This window comes from Pristis pectinata, chromosome 1 (genome assembly GCF_009764475.1).
Source record: "Pristis pectinata isolate sPriPec2 chromosome 1, sPriPec2.1.pri, whole genome shotgun sequence".
In the NCBI taxonomy this organism is placed as follows: domain Eukaryota; kingdom Metazoa; phylum Chordata; class Chondrichthyes; order Rhinopristiformes; family Pristidae; genus Pristis; species Pristis pectinata.
This window is the reverse complement of record NC_067405.1, coordinates 125,249,553-125,265,365: the sequence shown is the minus strand read 5'-3', so window position 1 is coordinate 125,265,365 and position 15,813 is coordinate 125,249,553. Positions and strand designations below refer to the sequence as shown.

At 40.2% G+C, this 15,813-nt stretch overlaps 1 protein-coding gene across 3 annotated transcripts in view; it reads left to right on the top strand.

Annotated features, from left to right (window-relative positions):
• Nucleotides 1-15,813, top strand: part of rtn1a (reticulon 1a) — a 141,640-nt gene that overhangs the window by 34,971 nt on the left and 90,856 nt on the right. For all 3 annotated transcript variants that reach the window (XM_052023273.1, XM_052023265.1, XM_052023281.1), the window contains exon 2: nucleotides 5,461-5,502. In XM_052023273.1, the coding sequence (XP_051879233.1) occupies nucleotides 5,461-5,502 (42 nt within the window). The remainder of the gene's footprint in view (nucleotides 1-5,460; nucleotides 5,503-15,813) is intronic.

The following is a 15,813-nucleotide window of genomic DNA, read 5'->3' as shown; positions in this document are numbered from 1 at the left end:
CCAAAATTGCTGCAACAGCAATGTGTTGTGTGTAATTGAACGCAACAGTTCTTCTAAATGATATTAAACCTGCAATTAAATAATGATTCCTTTAAATAACATACATTTTGTTCCTGCTCCCTAACAGTATTTCCAGTGCATAATTGGATACACGTGATGCATTTTAACAAAGGCATGTGCACTGCACAATGATAGGTGAATGAGCTCTGGGTGCATACATGTGTGTTTAAAAAGAAACATGACTCTCTTTTATATGTTAGGCTCTCTGTAAACTATGGATGGTAACTCGTGACTGATATTTCTTTTCAGTCCCATTGTGCTTGCAATGATATGCTATGCGGTTGAATTTCTAGGCCACTGTTTGTTCTTATTTTATTCTGACATTGGTGTCACCTGTGTTGCTATTTTTCTTGGGTTCAGTTGACAAATTTGATATAATCCAAAATCAACTTCTGAAAATAAATATTGCTTGTGTCATTCAAATGTTTTTGTTTGTTTTCAGTGAGTATCTTCTGCTCTTGAACACAATAGCATGTGTTAATTTTCTTCTCTTGCTGTTCAAAATGTAACGAAGAAATAATCTTCCAGGCTGTCTGTTCTGTCTAAAAAATATTTTAATTTTCTCCTGTAACATACTTAAAAATCATAGCAAATCTCTTTAGATTACATTTAGGTCATTTTCCTTTCTGATTAGATTACCCACTGCAAATTGAGTGAATAATAACTTGACCTAACTAAAAATAAACAAGGTGATAAAGCTTTCCTGAAATATCATTTAGTAATTTATTTGCACTTGGTTAAATGGTTACTTGGAAATCATGGATTTTTTTTCAAAATGTACAGATATGGGTGGATGCTGCACATCGGAAATTGAAAAGTAAGTGAGGAAGGCTGAGATAGATTCTTGATTAACTTCACATGCTGCACACACGAGATGCCAGGTGATAAACCTAACCTGCAGTTGTTAGAAGTACGGTTGGTAGTCATTCTATTAACAGGTTTCATAAGTGCCTTTTTCCTTTGTGGAACCTTTTGAGGTCTTGATATACTTCCTAAAGTGCAATGCATTAAAAAATGGATGCAGTTCAGATTTTTTTTTATGTATAAGGTTTTGCAAAACTTCCTTTGTTTAGTACTTTGCTTCTATAAGCACGATTATAAAAGCACAGATTTTCTTTGCCTTTTTATTTGCCTTCTCAGCTTGTTCTCCTACCAGCAAATACTTGTGCACATATATCACTTCAAGATGTCCTCCTTGCTGTTTATAACATTTCAAAATTTTGTCCTCAGCTTTGAAATTGTACTCAAGCTCGAGTCACTAACAATACAACAGCAAATTCACTGAAAAGGAAGCAGAAAATCAGATGGATTAGCTACATGACCTGCTGTTCAGCTTCTGCCAAAATTCATTGAGTGTTGTGATTTTTGTATGGCTATTGCTGGTAGTATCATACAGCATGGAAGCAGGCCATTCAGCCCACCATGCATCTATATTGATCACATCTTCCAGCACTTGGTCCTTAGCCCTCAATGCAAAAATTCAGGTGCTCATCTAGAACCTCTTAAATGCTGTTAGTGACTCTGCTTCCACCACACTCTCTGGCAATGCATTCCAGGTACTTGCGACTCTCCAGGTGAGAAAGATTTCCTTCAAATCCTCTCTGAATCTCTTACCACTTACTCTAAATCTAGGTCTTCTACTTTTATTCACCTCTGATGAAGAGAAAAGATTCCTGTAGTCTACTCTATCTATACCCCACACAATTTTATATACCTCAGTCATGCCTCCCCCCCGTCCACTCCTCTTTTAACCTCCCCCGCTCTAGGGAAAACAAACGTAGACTCTCCAGGTTTTCCTCTTAACTATTACTCTACATCCCAAGCAACATTCTGGCATATTGGGTGAACATAAAGGGGGAGGATTTTTGGGTAATTTTGCCATTGGGTATATAGACTTAGCTAGCAGTGCTAGTTAGTGTCTATCATAACAAGTTTGTATTAATTTACATTGCATTTTACTTAATTTACCACGTTAAATATAAACTTCACTGTAATACTATAAATAACAAATGTTGCAACTGGAATTTGAAGAGTTTTTATTTAAAACTAATTTGTTTTTGAGCTCTCTCTGTGCTTTTGTAGTAACCTTTGCCCAGAAATTCATCTGTAGTTGATAGCACTAGTAGTAGTTGTATGCCCTCTTCTGCCTGTTGAAATTCAGTTCTGTTAATGTTGCTCTTTAGTGCTAAGGTATAGGATGAATTTCTAGGCAGTTATTGCAATGAATCAAATGTTAGATGCTGCAGTACTTAAAGAGTGCAGGTAATTAGGATAGAAAACCCTTTAATCTAACTCTCTCAGCAAGGAACTGTCACTGCACATAGTCCATCTATGCTATTTATACAGATGATGTCACTATGGCAATGACAGTTTTTACAGGAATATATATAAATACAGAACAGTTGTACATACAAGATAACATTTACCTACTGTGCATTGTTTATTTGTAAATTCTTTTGTTCCAGATGCACATCCTATTCCTATTTTTTCCCATTCCTATGATTCCTTTCCTATTATGAGAAACACATAGAATTTGTGTATTAACTATAAGCAGTGACTTAAACTCTAAAACATGCATTTCTGAGGAACTTTGGAGGAACAGAAATGTAAAAGGCTTATGTTTGATTCAAGTTCTGTTCAGGCATGGAATGCAGATGCTGTCCATTTCTTCTCTAAGCCAAGAAACTAAAACTATCTAATCAGAAGAATCTAAAGTTGAAGTGCACACTGCTCTGTTGCTTCTGGCAACATTTTCCAAAGAAAGTATTGTTTTTTTTCTAATTTGTGTAATACAGTTTTGATGCTCCTGAATGTTGGATTGTAGTTTTGATGTAATGTGCATAAAATATCTTTATCTTTTCTAAAGAAAAACTTTATTTTTCTTTAGAAAACTGTAGTGAATACAACAAAGGAAGGCTTTTCAAGGTACTAGCTAATAAAACTGTTATTTAAGTTATGGCTGAACTTGAATATCAGATTGAAAATTATAGTCATAAACAGGTTGTTTAAAGTATTAATCTGTATTGAACTGAAATTATTCAGACATCTGCAAAAAGACACTGATTATTGTAGGTCTCAGTTTACAACCACTAATTGTTTATAAGTTCTCTAACGCTATTATTTAGTGTCCCTAATAGAAAATATAAAATAGTTTTATAATTCTAACTTGTACCTGTTCATGTATAGCAACTGGCTATTTCAGTAGTGAACCAATTCCACTTTATTACTCAATAGTAATGATATTGATCAGAAACTTGAAGCCTTGGCTAAAATTTGTTTTGAAACTTCATCTTTATACATAGTAAAAGAATATCTCAAATGAAAATTCTCATTAATGTTATTAGAAAAAATTATTTTCTTTTTGATACATGACTGAATTGCTATCATTTCCAAGATGAGCACATTCAAAATGGAATACAGGCAACCCCCACATTTACGGTTGTTCAGGTAACGGAAATTTGCTCTCATTGAAATCAAGAATTTCCACTACCCAAGAATTTGAGATATGGAATGAAATTTGCTCTCTCAAAACTTATGCTGGGGGAGAAAAATTAAATAAATACTTTTTTTGATTCTGATTTCTTGATGCATGTGCAGATGACATGGCTTCACGTTATGGAAAATTGGGATGCAGACCATTTTCTAGGAACACCCTATAAAGTGGGGTTTGCCTGTATTCTCATGCTGCCACCATGATACATTTCCAAACTGGGCTCTTTTTTTCTCTCTCTATGTACCCAAAAAAAACCACCCTCTTCCCTCTCAACATGTCTATTTCAGCTGTGCCAGAATCTTTATAGCAAGTTTGAATTGGGGCTGGGAGGGTGGAGGTTAGTGATGACACTGTTCTCATAATTATATGGAGATAATTTTTAAATATTTTGCAAAAACACAATTGTAGCATAAGCAACACAAAATGTAAGATATAACACATAACTACAGCGCAATTGTGTTCATCCTGCAGCGACTATGGAGTGAGGGTGAGGTGCTGTGCATCCTCTAGTACTGTTGGTGCAATCCTAATTTGTAGATCAAAATTGCAAATTTAATGCTAGCTTTTGAAAATTAGTGTTGGTATTTGTGCTATGCACCCAATCTAGTGTTTACATTGAATTAAAATGGCCAGCCTGATGTTGGATGAGATAAATATTAGGGGGGATTCATTAAATTGGGAATCCAGGTCCCTGATGAATAACCACAATCATAATCCATTGTGCCACCCAGTTTTCCAAGATGCTAATTTTACTAACATAAATGTTATAAAATAAGCTGACGCACACAGAGGAATTACCATGTATGTAGGAGAATATGCAAATCCAAAGTTTCAATGACCATTAAAATTAAATTAAGTGTACATATTCAAGAACTTTAAAATCATAAATGAGGCAAAAATGATTACATGCTCCTCTACATGGATGGTTAAATGTTTAATCTGTTTTGTGTTGTTTTCTGACTACAGAAACAACAAAAGTACTTGAAGACTCTATCAATTTTTTTTGTTTGAAACACCTTGGGAACAATATTTCTGTTAGGGGTACTTTGTAAATATCACCATTACTGGTTGTGTCTTGTCTTGGATTCCCAAAGATTTGGGCTGATATTCAGAAATTAATTGCAAAAGGAGGTCAAAATTTTCAATTTAATGAGCTTGAATCCTTTGGGTACATCTTAGTGCCAGGTTTCCACATTTCATCCTCTCCTTGTTTCCTCTACCCTACAACCCAACTATGTTGATGCATTTATAGTAGCACACATAATCATAAGAAAAATAATTGAACTGGACTATCATTTCCTGATTTGGCGTATTATGACAGAGTCATCAGCAGGGTTCTGGCAAGATGATAAACTAAACCAGACAAACTATGAAGTTTCTTTTTATTGATAACTTGTATGTGTTGCAGGCACTGGCTTTGGTTGGTCTGTCAGATAAAGATGATTTGACTGGACAACACAAGTAATTTTTCTGATTTCTTTAGGCACAGAAGCATGTGTCCAAGTGACCTGTAAGTGATATTGATGAGGAATGTAAGATATATATTTGGCAATTTGCTGCAGTTTTAACTGGAGAAACATTAATCACATTGAATTCTCATCATTTTCTAAACGTTTTTTCATATGGAACTAAATGTACTTTTTCCTGCATCTGTTCCTGATGGGATGTTAGGAAGTGTTCTTGTGGTTTGTCTACCCTTGAGTTTGCAGTGAAGTTTTAATGTGTTTTTTTTTAATCATCAAAAAGATACGACATAGATCCACCTGATATTTTAATGTAGTTGTAATCTTCACTTTAGCTATGGTGTTAAGTCTCCTACGTAAAACCAAATTTAAACAGGAGAAATCATTGTTTTATCACAAAAAATGAATAGTTTTACTGACTGTCTCTAACTTTTTTTCCCCCAGCTGGACATCCTTTCCTGAATCAGAATCTAGCTGATGATAAAGGTAATCCTGTCATTTTCTCTGCAATATGAATGCTGTTTCATAAATGTTTAATTGTGTGTACTGCTTTTACATTAACAAAAACTAAGAAGATGGTCACATAGCTTTACTTTTATTTGGTAATGAGCAACAATTCCAAAGATTGACCCTGACAATTTGAACCCATGTTCAGAGAAATGTCAATTATGTATTTGTAACTCAGTAATTATTCTTTCAAATATTTGTAATGAGTAATAACCTGTATTGCAGTGTCATAGTGCTTGGGTAGAACTATTGCTAATGTGATGATAGCATCTAAATTGAATCAATTTATTCCAGAGCCAGTTTAAGCCAACATCTGGTAATATAGTTATTTTCTCTGAAGTAATTTTTTTTGTACATTTGATTTTTTTTGTGTGCTGTGTATATATTTTGGAATTTAACCAAAATGAGTTTTGGAAATTTTGTCTTCAATCTTGTGTCTGCTGGAGGTAAATTTCTATAGCCTCTGAAAACTGCAAGGATCCCAAAATGTAATTGCCTGCTAATTACAATTGTGGCATACAGATTGTGCCAAACAAGCTGTTTGCTGGCTGGATGCTTCATCAGGACTCAATATCATGACTGGCTAGCATCAGTCAAAGCTTACCTGCACCACTTTAAAGGGAAGATTTGTTGTTGAAGCAGGTGCTGGTAGATGTTCTACAATGGAAGCTGACGTGAAATTGTGAAGCATGCCACACACAGAGCAGGCTCAATCATTTTTTGACGTGGCACTAAAGACCTTGGCAAAGGCGGGAAAGGAGATATCCTGAATTTGTGGACACCTGGAGGCTCTCCAGACAGATGATCAGAAAGCAGTATTGGGTAGCCCTGGAGCTCAAAGCCAAGAGTCTAGGCCTGAGCACCTAGATGCATTGGAGTGTGGTGAATGCCATATCCTATCAAATGCACCTTAACTTCAGTCACTGCCCAACTCCCCACACTCCCACCTACCAAGAATCTCTCTATCAAGACTAGCATGATATACCTTTATCCAATTAGCACTTCTGTTAACATCACGCCCACATCTCTCAGTATGCATTCATTGGCAGCCATTCAACTACGATAATCCACATCACCCAAGCAGGTTATCTAGTCCTGATTGACGTCCATCCTTCTACCTTGCAGAGCCAGGTTGGAAACAACTGAATGCAGAGGTGCTAGCCAGAGAGGACAGGCATTCTGCACCATTGAAATATCTTGTAGGAGACATCAGTGGATTCTTATGCCAAAGCCGTGAACACTGGAGGGGATGAGAACATGGTAAACTCGTAGCTCATCCCCCTCCTTGTGCCTACATTCCTCATGACCCACGGACTGCACTGTATTGCAACTGGAGATGGACTCAGCATGCACCTTTTGAATTTCTCCTTCCCCACCTCTTCTCCCCCCCCACCCCCCCCCCCCCAACATTAACTTATACATTTTTTTTTCATTTCAGATATCCAAGAACTGCAACCTGGTGGTAGTTCAGGAACAGCAGGAGTAGTGATGAAAAGACAGCCTTTCTCAATATTGAATTTGGAGCCACCAGTTCAGATGCTGACATTGCATTTTTTTTAAGAGGATAATGTAGAGGAAGGATCTGAGACACTATACACAAGTGGCCTACAGGCAGGGAAGGAACAAAGGGTAATCCAAGTGGTAGCTTATTGGAGGTAAAAGCCAAACCTGAGTTCTGCTGTAGAGGACTGTGATGTGAAGTCTGATGGATCAGACTGCAAAAGAATGTGGCACAGTAAAGCATCTAGTGAAGCTGCTGCCTTGTAGCTCCAAAGACCTGGGTTCAATCCTGACCCCAGGATTGCCGTCTGCGTGGAGTTTGCATATTCTCCCTGTGACTGCATGGGTTCCCTCTAGGTCCTCTGGTGTCTTCCCACATTCCAAAGACGTACGAGTTGGTAGGTTAATTGGCCACTGTAAATTGTTCCTAACTTGTAGGTGAGTGGTAGAATCTGGCTAGTTGTTGAGAATGTGGAAAGCAAAATTGGGATTAATGTAGGATTAGTGTAAGTGAGTTGTTGAATATTCACCATGGACCCGCTGGGCCAAAGGGCCTATATCCATGATGTATTTCTGCATGACTCTGAAGCTGGTGGAGAAATGCAATAAAGTGCGTGGTGTATACAGGAAGTCTGTTAGGAAGCTGGAGAGCAAGAAGGAATCTGACATCAGCTTGGCATAGATCTTTGCACAGACTTTGCCTCTTCCTTCCTTGTGGCGGCCAACTCTGTTTAGGCACAGTTGGACCCAATCAATTTGCAGCCTATGGCTGATGTAATGACATTGGGGAATAAGCAGAAGTTCTCTACCATCTGGCAGCATATTGGAAACTTTGACTGCTACCATCATGGCTGTTGATTACTGTGTGAAAATGAGCTGATAGTTTATCAGGAGTTCTGAGGCCATGCCTTGGGGAGAGGTAATGACACAATTGAGCACGCACTGATCATCCTCTTTCAGGAAGGCAGCATTCCACATAATGTGACTGGTGGCTGTGACATCCACCATCATGAAGTGCTTCTAGAGGCTGGTCATGTTACACGTTAAATCCATCCTCCCAGGAAACCTCAACCCACTGCAATTTGCCTACCACCGAAACAGGTCCATGGCTGACGCAATCTCCCTGGCCCTACACTCTCTGGAGCATCTGGACAGTAAAGACACCTACGTTAAACTATTGTTTATTAACTACAGCTCTGCCTTCAATACTATAAATCCAAGCAAACTCATCACTACATTCCGAGACCTGGGACTCAACATCTCCCTCTGCAACTGGATCCTTGATTTCCTGACCAACTGATCACAATCAGTAAGGATAGGCAGCAACATCTCTGGCACAATTATTCTCAACACGTGCCCCACAGGCTGTATCCTCAACCCCCTATTCTACTCCCTCTCTGCTCCATTCGGATTGGAGGGCTGTGACTAGTGGTGTCCCACAGGGATTGGTTCTGGGACCTCTACTTTTTGTGATATTTATTAATGACTTAGATGAGGGGGTGGAAGGCTGGGTTAGCAAGTTTGCAGATGACACAAAGATTGGTGGTGATGTGGATAGTGTGGAGGGCTGTCGAAGCTTGCAGAGGGATATTGATAGGATGCAGAGCTGGGCTGACAAGTGGCAGATGGAGTTCTTTGGAAGGACAAACTCCAAGGTGGAGTACTAGGTAAATGGCAGGATTCTGGGCAGTGTGGAGGAGCAGAGGGATCTGGGGGTTCATATCCACAGATCACTGAAAGTCGCCTCACAGGTAGATAGGGTAGTTAAGAAAGCTTATGGGATGTTAGCTTTCATAAGTCGGGGGATCGAGTTTAAGAGCTGTGAGGTAATGATGCAGCTTTACAAAACTCTGGTTAGGCCACACTTAGAGTACTGTGTCCAGTTCTGGTTGCCTCATTATAGGAAGGATGTGGAGGTGTTGGAAAGGGTGCAGAGGAGATTTACCAGGATGCTGCCTGGATTAGAGGGTGTGGATTATGAGGAGAGACTAAAGGAGCTAGGGCTGTTCTCATTGGAGAGGAGGAGGATGAGGGGAGACATGATAGAGGTATACAAGATATTGAGAGGAATAGATAGAGTGGACAGCCAGCGCCTCTTTCCCAGGGCACCAATGCTCAAAACAAGAGGACATGGGTGGGAAGTTCAAGGGAGATGTCAGAGGGAGGTTTTTCACCCAGAGAGTGGTTGGGTGGTGGTGGAGGCTGATACATTGGACGTTCAAGAGATTGTTAGATAAGCATATGGAGGAATTTAAGAAAGAGGGATATGTGGGAGGAAGGGGTTGGATAGTCTAAGTGTGGTTTGAAGGGTGGCACAACATGGTGGGCCAAAGGGCCTCTATTGTGCTGTATTGTTCTATGGTTCTCTATGCTCATGATTGCATGGCCAGATTCTGCTCTAACTCCATCTACACGTTTGCAGATGATACCACTGTAGTAGGCCGTATCTCAAATAACAATAAGTTGGAGTACAGGAAGGAGATGGAGAGCTTAGTGACAAAAACCTTTCCCTCAATGTCAGCAAAACGAAAGAGCTGGTCATTGACTTCAGGAAGGAGGGAGTGGTATACATGCTCCTGTCTGCATCAACAGTGCTGAGGTTGAGAGGGCTGAGAGCTTCAAGTTCCTAGGAATGGATATCACCAATAGCCTGTCCTGGTCCAAACACGTAGATGCTCAACCAAGAAAGCTCACCAGCTCTTCTACTTCCTCAGGAGTCTAAAGAAATTTGGCATGTCCCCTTTGACATTCTCCAACTTTTATCGATGCACTCCAGAAGGCATCCTATCTGGATGCTTCATGGCTTAGTATGGCAACTGCTCTGCCTGTGACTGCAAGAAATTGCAGAGAGTTGTGGACACAGCTCAGCACATCATGGAAACCTGCCTTCCCTCCATGGACTCTGATTATGCTGACTGTTTTACCAAGGCAGTGAAAAGTATAGACAAAGACCCCACCCACCTGGGACATTCTCTTTTCTCCCCTCTCCCATCAGGCAGAAGACGATTATTGAACTATTCCTAGTATGATGAGATGGACTCCTGACCTCACAATCTACCTCGTTATGATCTTGCACATTATTGTTTACCAGCACTGTACTTTCTCTGTAGCTGTGACGCTTTACTCTGCATTCTGTATTGTTTTACCTTGTGCTGCCTCAATGCACTGTGTAATGAATTGATCTGTATGACGGTATGCAGGACATGTTTTTCACTGTACCTCAGTACAAGTAACAATAATAAACCAATTCCAAATCATTCTCCCAAATAAAAAAATGAATGCTGGAAATATTCAGTGGCTCAGGCAGCATCTTTGGAAAGAGTTGACGTTTCAGGTTAGCATAAAATGAACTGCTGGAGGAACTCAGTGGGTGAAGCAGCATCTAAAGGATGAACGATGTTTCAGACGAGACCCTGCATCAGGATGCCCTGATGCAGAGTCTCAACCCGAAATGTTAATCATCCCTTGGCCTCCATAAATGCTGCTTGACCTGCTGAGTTCTTCCAGTGATCTTGCTCTAGATTCCAGCATCTGCACTCTTTTCTCCACATTCTTCGCTATTAATCATACCATCCCTGCCATGTGAACCAACCCAGATTGGTGCCATCAAAACCTGGATGGTGCAGAATGGAGCTTGGCTTTCTGTGCCCTGGCCCTTGAGTAATTTCTCCTAGAGATATCTCCAGTTTTTTTCCCCCAAGATAAACAACTTTCCACATGCTATTCTACAGCTAATGGGATAGCACACCAGAGAAGCACCTGGACAAGAAAAAGAAGATGCGCACTAACAAAATGCGCAGGAATAACCAGTTGACTTTCGTATGAGCTAGGACTTGATCTTTAAATTATTTTTGACTGGATTTCATTTTTTTTTGGTTTGAAGCCAAGCAAACGGCTGTGTCTTCATGATGAAGTTGTGTTGCGTTTACCAAATCTCCAAACGTTTTGATGCCCACGATGCAAGTACTATTGTAGGGCTCCTCCACTGTTACAGGCACATGGAATGTTGCTTCAGAGCACCCGCAGTCTTTTTTGCAATATTTCTTTTGGCAGCATGACTTTCGTTGTCTGTATAGCGCCAATATGTTCATCAGAGTTATCACCCCTGTCATTAATGTGTAGCCTTTGTCACCCAGTAGCCACCTTTTTGCGTGTCATCCGGCTCCAAAGCAGCTGGCATTGTGGATTGCCACAGAATAGGTACATTCAGGATACCCAGCCATTCATATACATTGTGCACAAAAAGTAGGAGCAGGAAAAATCTGCTTTAACCTGGCCCCAGGCTTCTATCCTTTTCACAACCTCCCATGTGATTGGGGACTGAGTTTGCTGTGATACCACCTTGCTGCTCAAATTCCCACTACAGCCTCGTAGACAAGTACCAACTCCCCCTAAATTCAAGCAGGAGTCTGACTTTCCGTGTTAAACTGAAGCCCAAAAAATAAAATTTCTCCATGTCTCCTGCTATTGTAGCAAGTTGGCTGTGGCTCACCTTGGCCATTTTGTTTACTGGAACCAACTCTCATTTCTTAGTGACCTTAATGAAACAGTGCAGTTTACAACAAAGAAATTCCACAAGCCTGTGAAAAGAGAGTAACAGTTTCTTATGCAATCCTTTGGGATTGGGGATGAGGAACGGAAGGTGTCAGTGCATGAATTCTTCTAACATGGGGAGGCTATTGCACTCTAGTGACCACACAGTCTTGATAAACGCGCGCACACAAAATGTGGACAGCATCTACTTCTACCTTTTAAGGCAGAAAGACATTTCTAACTAGCTGAGTTAATGGAAGTAAACTTTTTACATTCTTTTTGTTTAATCCTTGTCACCACTTCAAACAGCTCAAAAGCAATTGATTTTCCATTTGCAATCTAGTAGACACCAGAAAGACTAAATTAATTATTGTTGAAGTTGTCAGGCTCCTGTCAAAGAATTGTTGCAAATAAAGCTTGACTGTCTATTGTGTAATGATTCAGAGTAATTTAGAAATACAATTTGGTATTGCCTGCCTTTGAATTCCAATAACTTTTGAATGTCAAATACGTACCCACCACTGGAGATAGAAGACCATCACTTTAGCTGAAGATATTCATTTACTGTTGTTATGATTTCACTGCAAGCAAAAACATTTCCTTTCTCAATGTCCTTTTTCATTCCAGTTCTTTCTGTATTCTCTTCTTTCAAAGAATAGAGTCCCAAACTCAATTTTAGGCATCCGCTCAATTCTTGTGGATCTTTTAAGGTCTTTCTCCAGTATCACTATCCTTTTGATATTCTACAATAGTTAACAGTACTCCGTGTATTGCAGCCAAATTCCCAAATAAAAGATGAGAGGCAACATTAAATTTTTGATCTGCTTCTGTAGAAATGACCTGCAGCAGATAGTTTGCACTCTTTGATTTTATACACATTGGATTACAGTTGTTAATGTTTTATTTACCTGATAACCTGTTTATCTGTGGACCCACTTTCTCCTGTGGTTTTAAACACTTTGAGAAAGAATTCAACTGCACTCCAAGGAAAAAGATTGTTAATTAACATTGAATGTTGAATTAATATGATTGACGTAGCCCTATATCCTGATAAATAGAAGAGTTTGACTCAAAACTAACTCTAATGGTCTACTTAATTTTTTTCCATTATCAGAAGCCATCTACACACCATGCATCATCATTTTAGTGTTAAATTGGTTAATGCCAGAAAATTGTGACAAGACAGATTGCAGTTGTGGAATCTGGAGCAAAAAACAAACTGCTAGAGGAACTCTGGGTCAGGCAGCATTTGTGGAGGAAAAGGAGATGGTTGATGTTTTGGATTGAGACCCTACATCAGGCCTGAGAGTTTTTTTTGGCGGGGGGTGGGGGAGGTTAGTGGGTGGTAGCCAGAATAGAGGTGAGAGGGTGGGGTGAGGCAGTGGTTGGCATACAGTAGGCGGAACCAGATGAGGAGGGAAATGCTGGGCAGGTGGGAGGAGGGGAGAGTGGTGATGGAGATGGGCTGCAACGTCATAAGTGGAAACACAAGAGGCTGTAGATGCTGGAATCTGATAAGTAAGGAAGGTGATAAGTGGAGCCAGATAAAGGAGGGATGTTGGGCAGATGGAACCAGTTGAGAAGGGTATAGAAGAACTAGAAAATGTAGAGTGTGGGTGATAGGCAGAAGGTGAGTAATGAAATTGGGTGACATGGTGCAGGGGGGTGCGGAGCCAGAAGGAGAGAGAAAAGAGCACAGGGAGTGCGGGTTACCAGAAAATGGAAAGCTCATTGTTCATTTCATTGGGTTGTAGACTACCCAGGCAAAGCCTGAGGTGCTGCTCTTCTAGTTTGCACTTGGCCTCACCATTTAGTTTACCACATCCTGGAACTCCCTCCCTTCCTAACAGTATTGTGGGAGTACTTCCACCAGCAGTTCAAGAGGTTGGCTCGTCAACATCACCTCAAGGCCAATTAGGGACGAGCAATAAGTGCTGCCCACAAATGCACTTGGTTCTCATGATGTAGTCTCTTTCAAAAAAAAGAAATCTAAAATCAGATGGGATGATCCTGAGCTTCCAGCTGCCTGTCACTTAATTCTCCATCCTGCTTCAACTCTGCCTTTGGCCTTCTATGGAGTTCCAACAAAGCTCAAAGTAAGCTCCAGAGACTTGGTACTTGACAGGTTTCGGGTCTCAACACTGAGTTCAATAGTTTTACATAATCATTCACATCTGTCTTGTATCCCACATCTATGGCATTTTTATTTTCCTCTCCTGAAGTATTTCAGATTCCATTCACCTCCTATTTACTCCTCTTTTACCATCCTCTTTCAGCCTGGACCATCACCTCTTGTGTCATTAAATCTCTCTTGAACTCCACCCTATCACAGATCTTTCCCTTTGTTCTTTCTGCCTCACATGCATGTGTGTAAAGCCTATGCACACACTCGTGCACTCTGACTATATCATCAACTTGAACTGTTAACTGCTTCTCACTCCACAGATGCTGCCTGATTTGCTGAGTATTTTCCAGTGTTTTCATTTTTTTTTGTTCAAGAACATATTGGAGTTTGAACCTAAACAGCTGTCTATAAATGCAGTGTTAGCTTGGTGCAGTATGTTCTTATTACCCACTTACAAACACTGTCAATGGGTACACAGCATTTAATTTGTATGTTTTGTGTCACCCACATGTTTTGATCCTTGCATCCACCACACACGTGCAGTGGCAGCCTTTCAGTTAGAATGGCCTCAACACCCAGACCTTGCTGGCAAATTTATCTCTTCTGTCCAGGAGAAGATGGCACAAAATGGCAAACAGGATGACACTACATATTTTAAACCCCGTGGAGGAGAGATTGTTGGCCTGTGGGAAAAAAAGGTGTCCCTGAAGCTGTAGCCAATGGTGATGCTAAAGGGATTGATGATGAGATATCACTATATTCAGTCCTCTTCCTCTATTCCCATGCATCACACAAGCTATGACTCAGAAACTACAGATGGTATTTCTTCTCCCCACTCACATCAGCACAACCCAATTTTTAATATTTGATATTCAAACACTGGAAGACAGTGAAGATAGATGTGTGAAACGACACTGTCGCTCAACCTTGCATTCAGAGTCACCAGCTCAGAGAATGATGTTGAATGTGTTTTATAGGCTATTTTAAAACAAAAAGGATCTGCACATAGTGAAACAACAGAGCAGGACCAAAGGGATTGAGAGACCTCCACCTCACTAGAGAGTGAGATCACGTACTACTTCTGCTGCAAAAAAAGTCAGATGAGAACTTTGATGGGGTAGGCTCTGGTTCTACACAGCCATGTTGGTGCATTGGAAATCTGCCAACAAACCTCATTGAGGAGCATTGCTTTCATCAAATGTTTAGATGGTGTGGTAGAAATTGCCACTCTCAGCATACAAGCTTAGACTGCTGCATTTGTGCCTGTGGATACCAGTTGAACTGCCAAAGGGCCACCCAGGAGAATGATAGTGACCGCATTAACACAAATCTTCTGAATCCTCTCAGGATGACATAACTCTGCAGGTGCCCTTGTTACTTATCAACCAGCTACTCCTGTTTGCAAACCAAGATCCAGAGCTTTGGGGAGATGTAATCAAATGCTATTTGCAGGTTTCTTTGGTGATTGTTGAGTGACAGATGAAGTATCACATTGAAGTTCTAGGATAGAAGCAGGGGCATTGAAGCACGAAGGGAATACCCAAGGGCAAGGAATTGAATTTTGCATGCACCATGTAATAATTGGATTAAAATGTGCAATTTCTGGTGGTTTTGATTTTTATACTGTCTGAAAGTAAATGGTGTGAAAGTAAGAGGAGGAAGGTTATGAAGTGAGGACGAATTATTGAATGGGCAGCTTAAATTGAGATTGCTGTTATCACTCATGATTAATTTATGTAGAACTCAGATAGAAAGGGGCTATCCAGATTATATCCTCACAATTCATATACCCAATTACATTTCCTCCTCTTTTTAGTCTTTTCTCTGATATGTGTGGGAAGGGCTATGGCCTCATAATGTTAGAATAGAGCTTGTGCCTAAGCCTCTGATGTTGGACTTGAAGTCTCAAATCTCTGGCTCAGAGTCAAGAGTGTTACCTACCGAGCTGTGATTGAAACTGTTGAAGTATTAAGGCAGATGAATAAAAATATGATCAAAAACTATAGTCTTATAAAAAGTGTTTTGAGTAAGAGAGGGTGCAGGAGGAGTTTAAAGCATGTGACTTCGATGGCTGAAGATGTGTAACAATTTGGTGTTTGGCACAAATGTCACAGCCACTTACCCATAAGTAC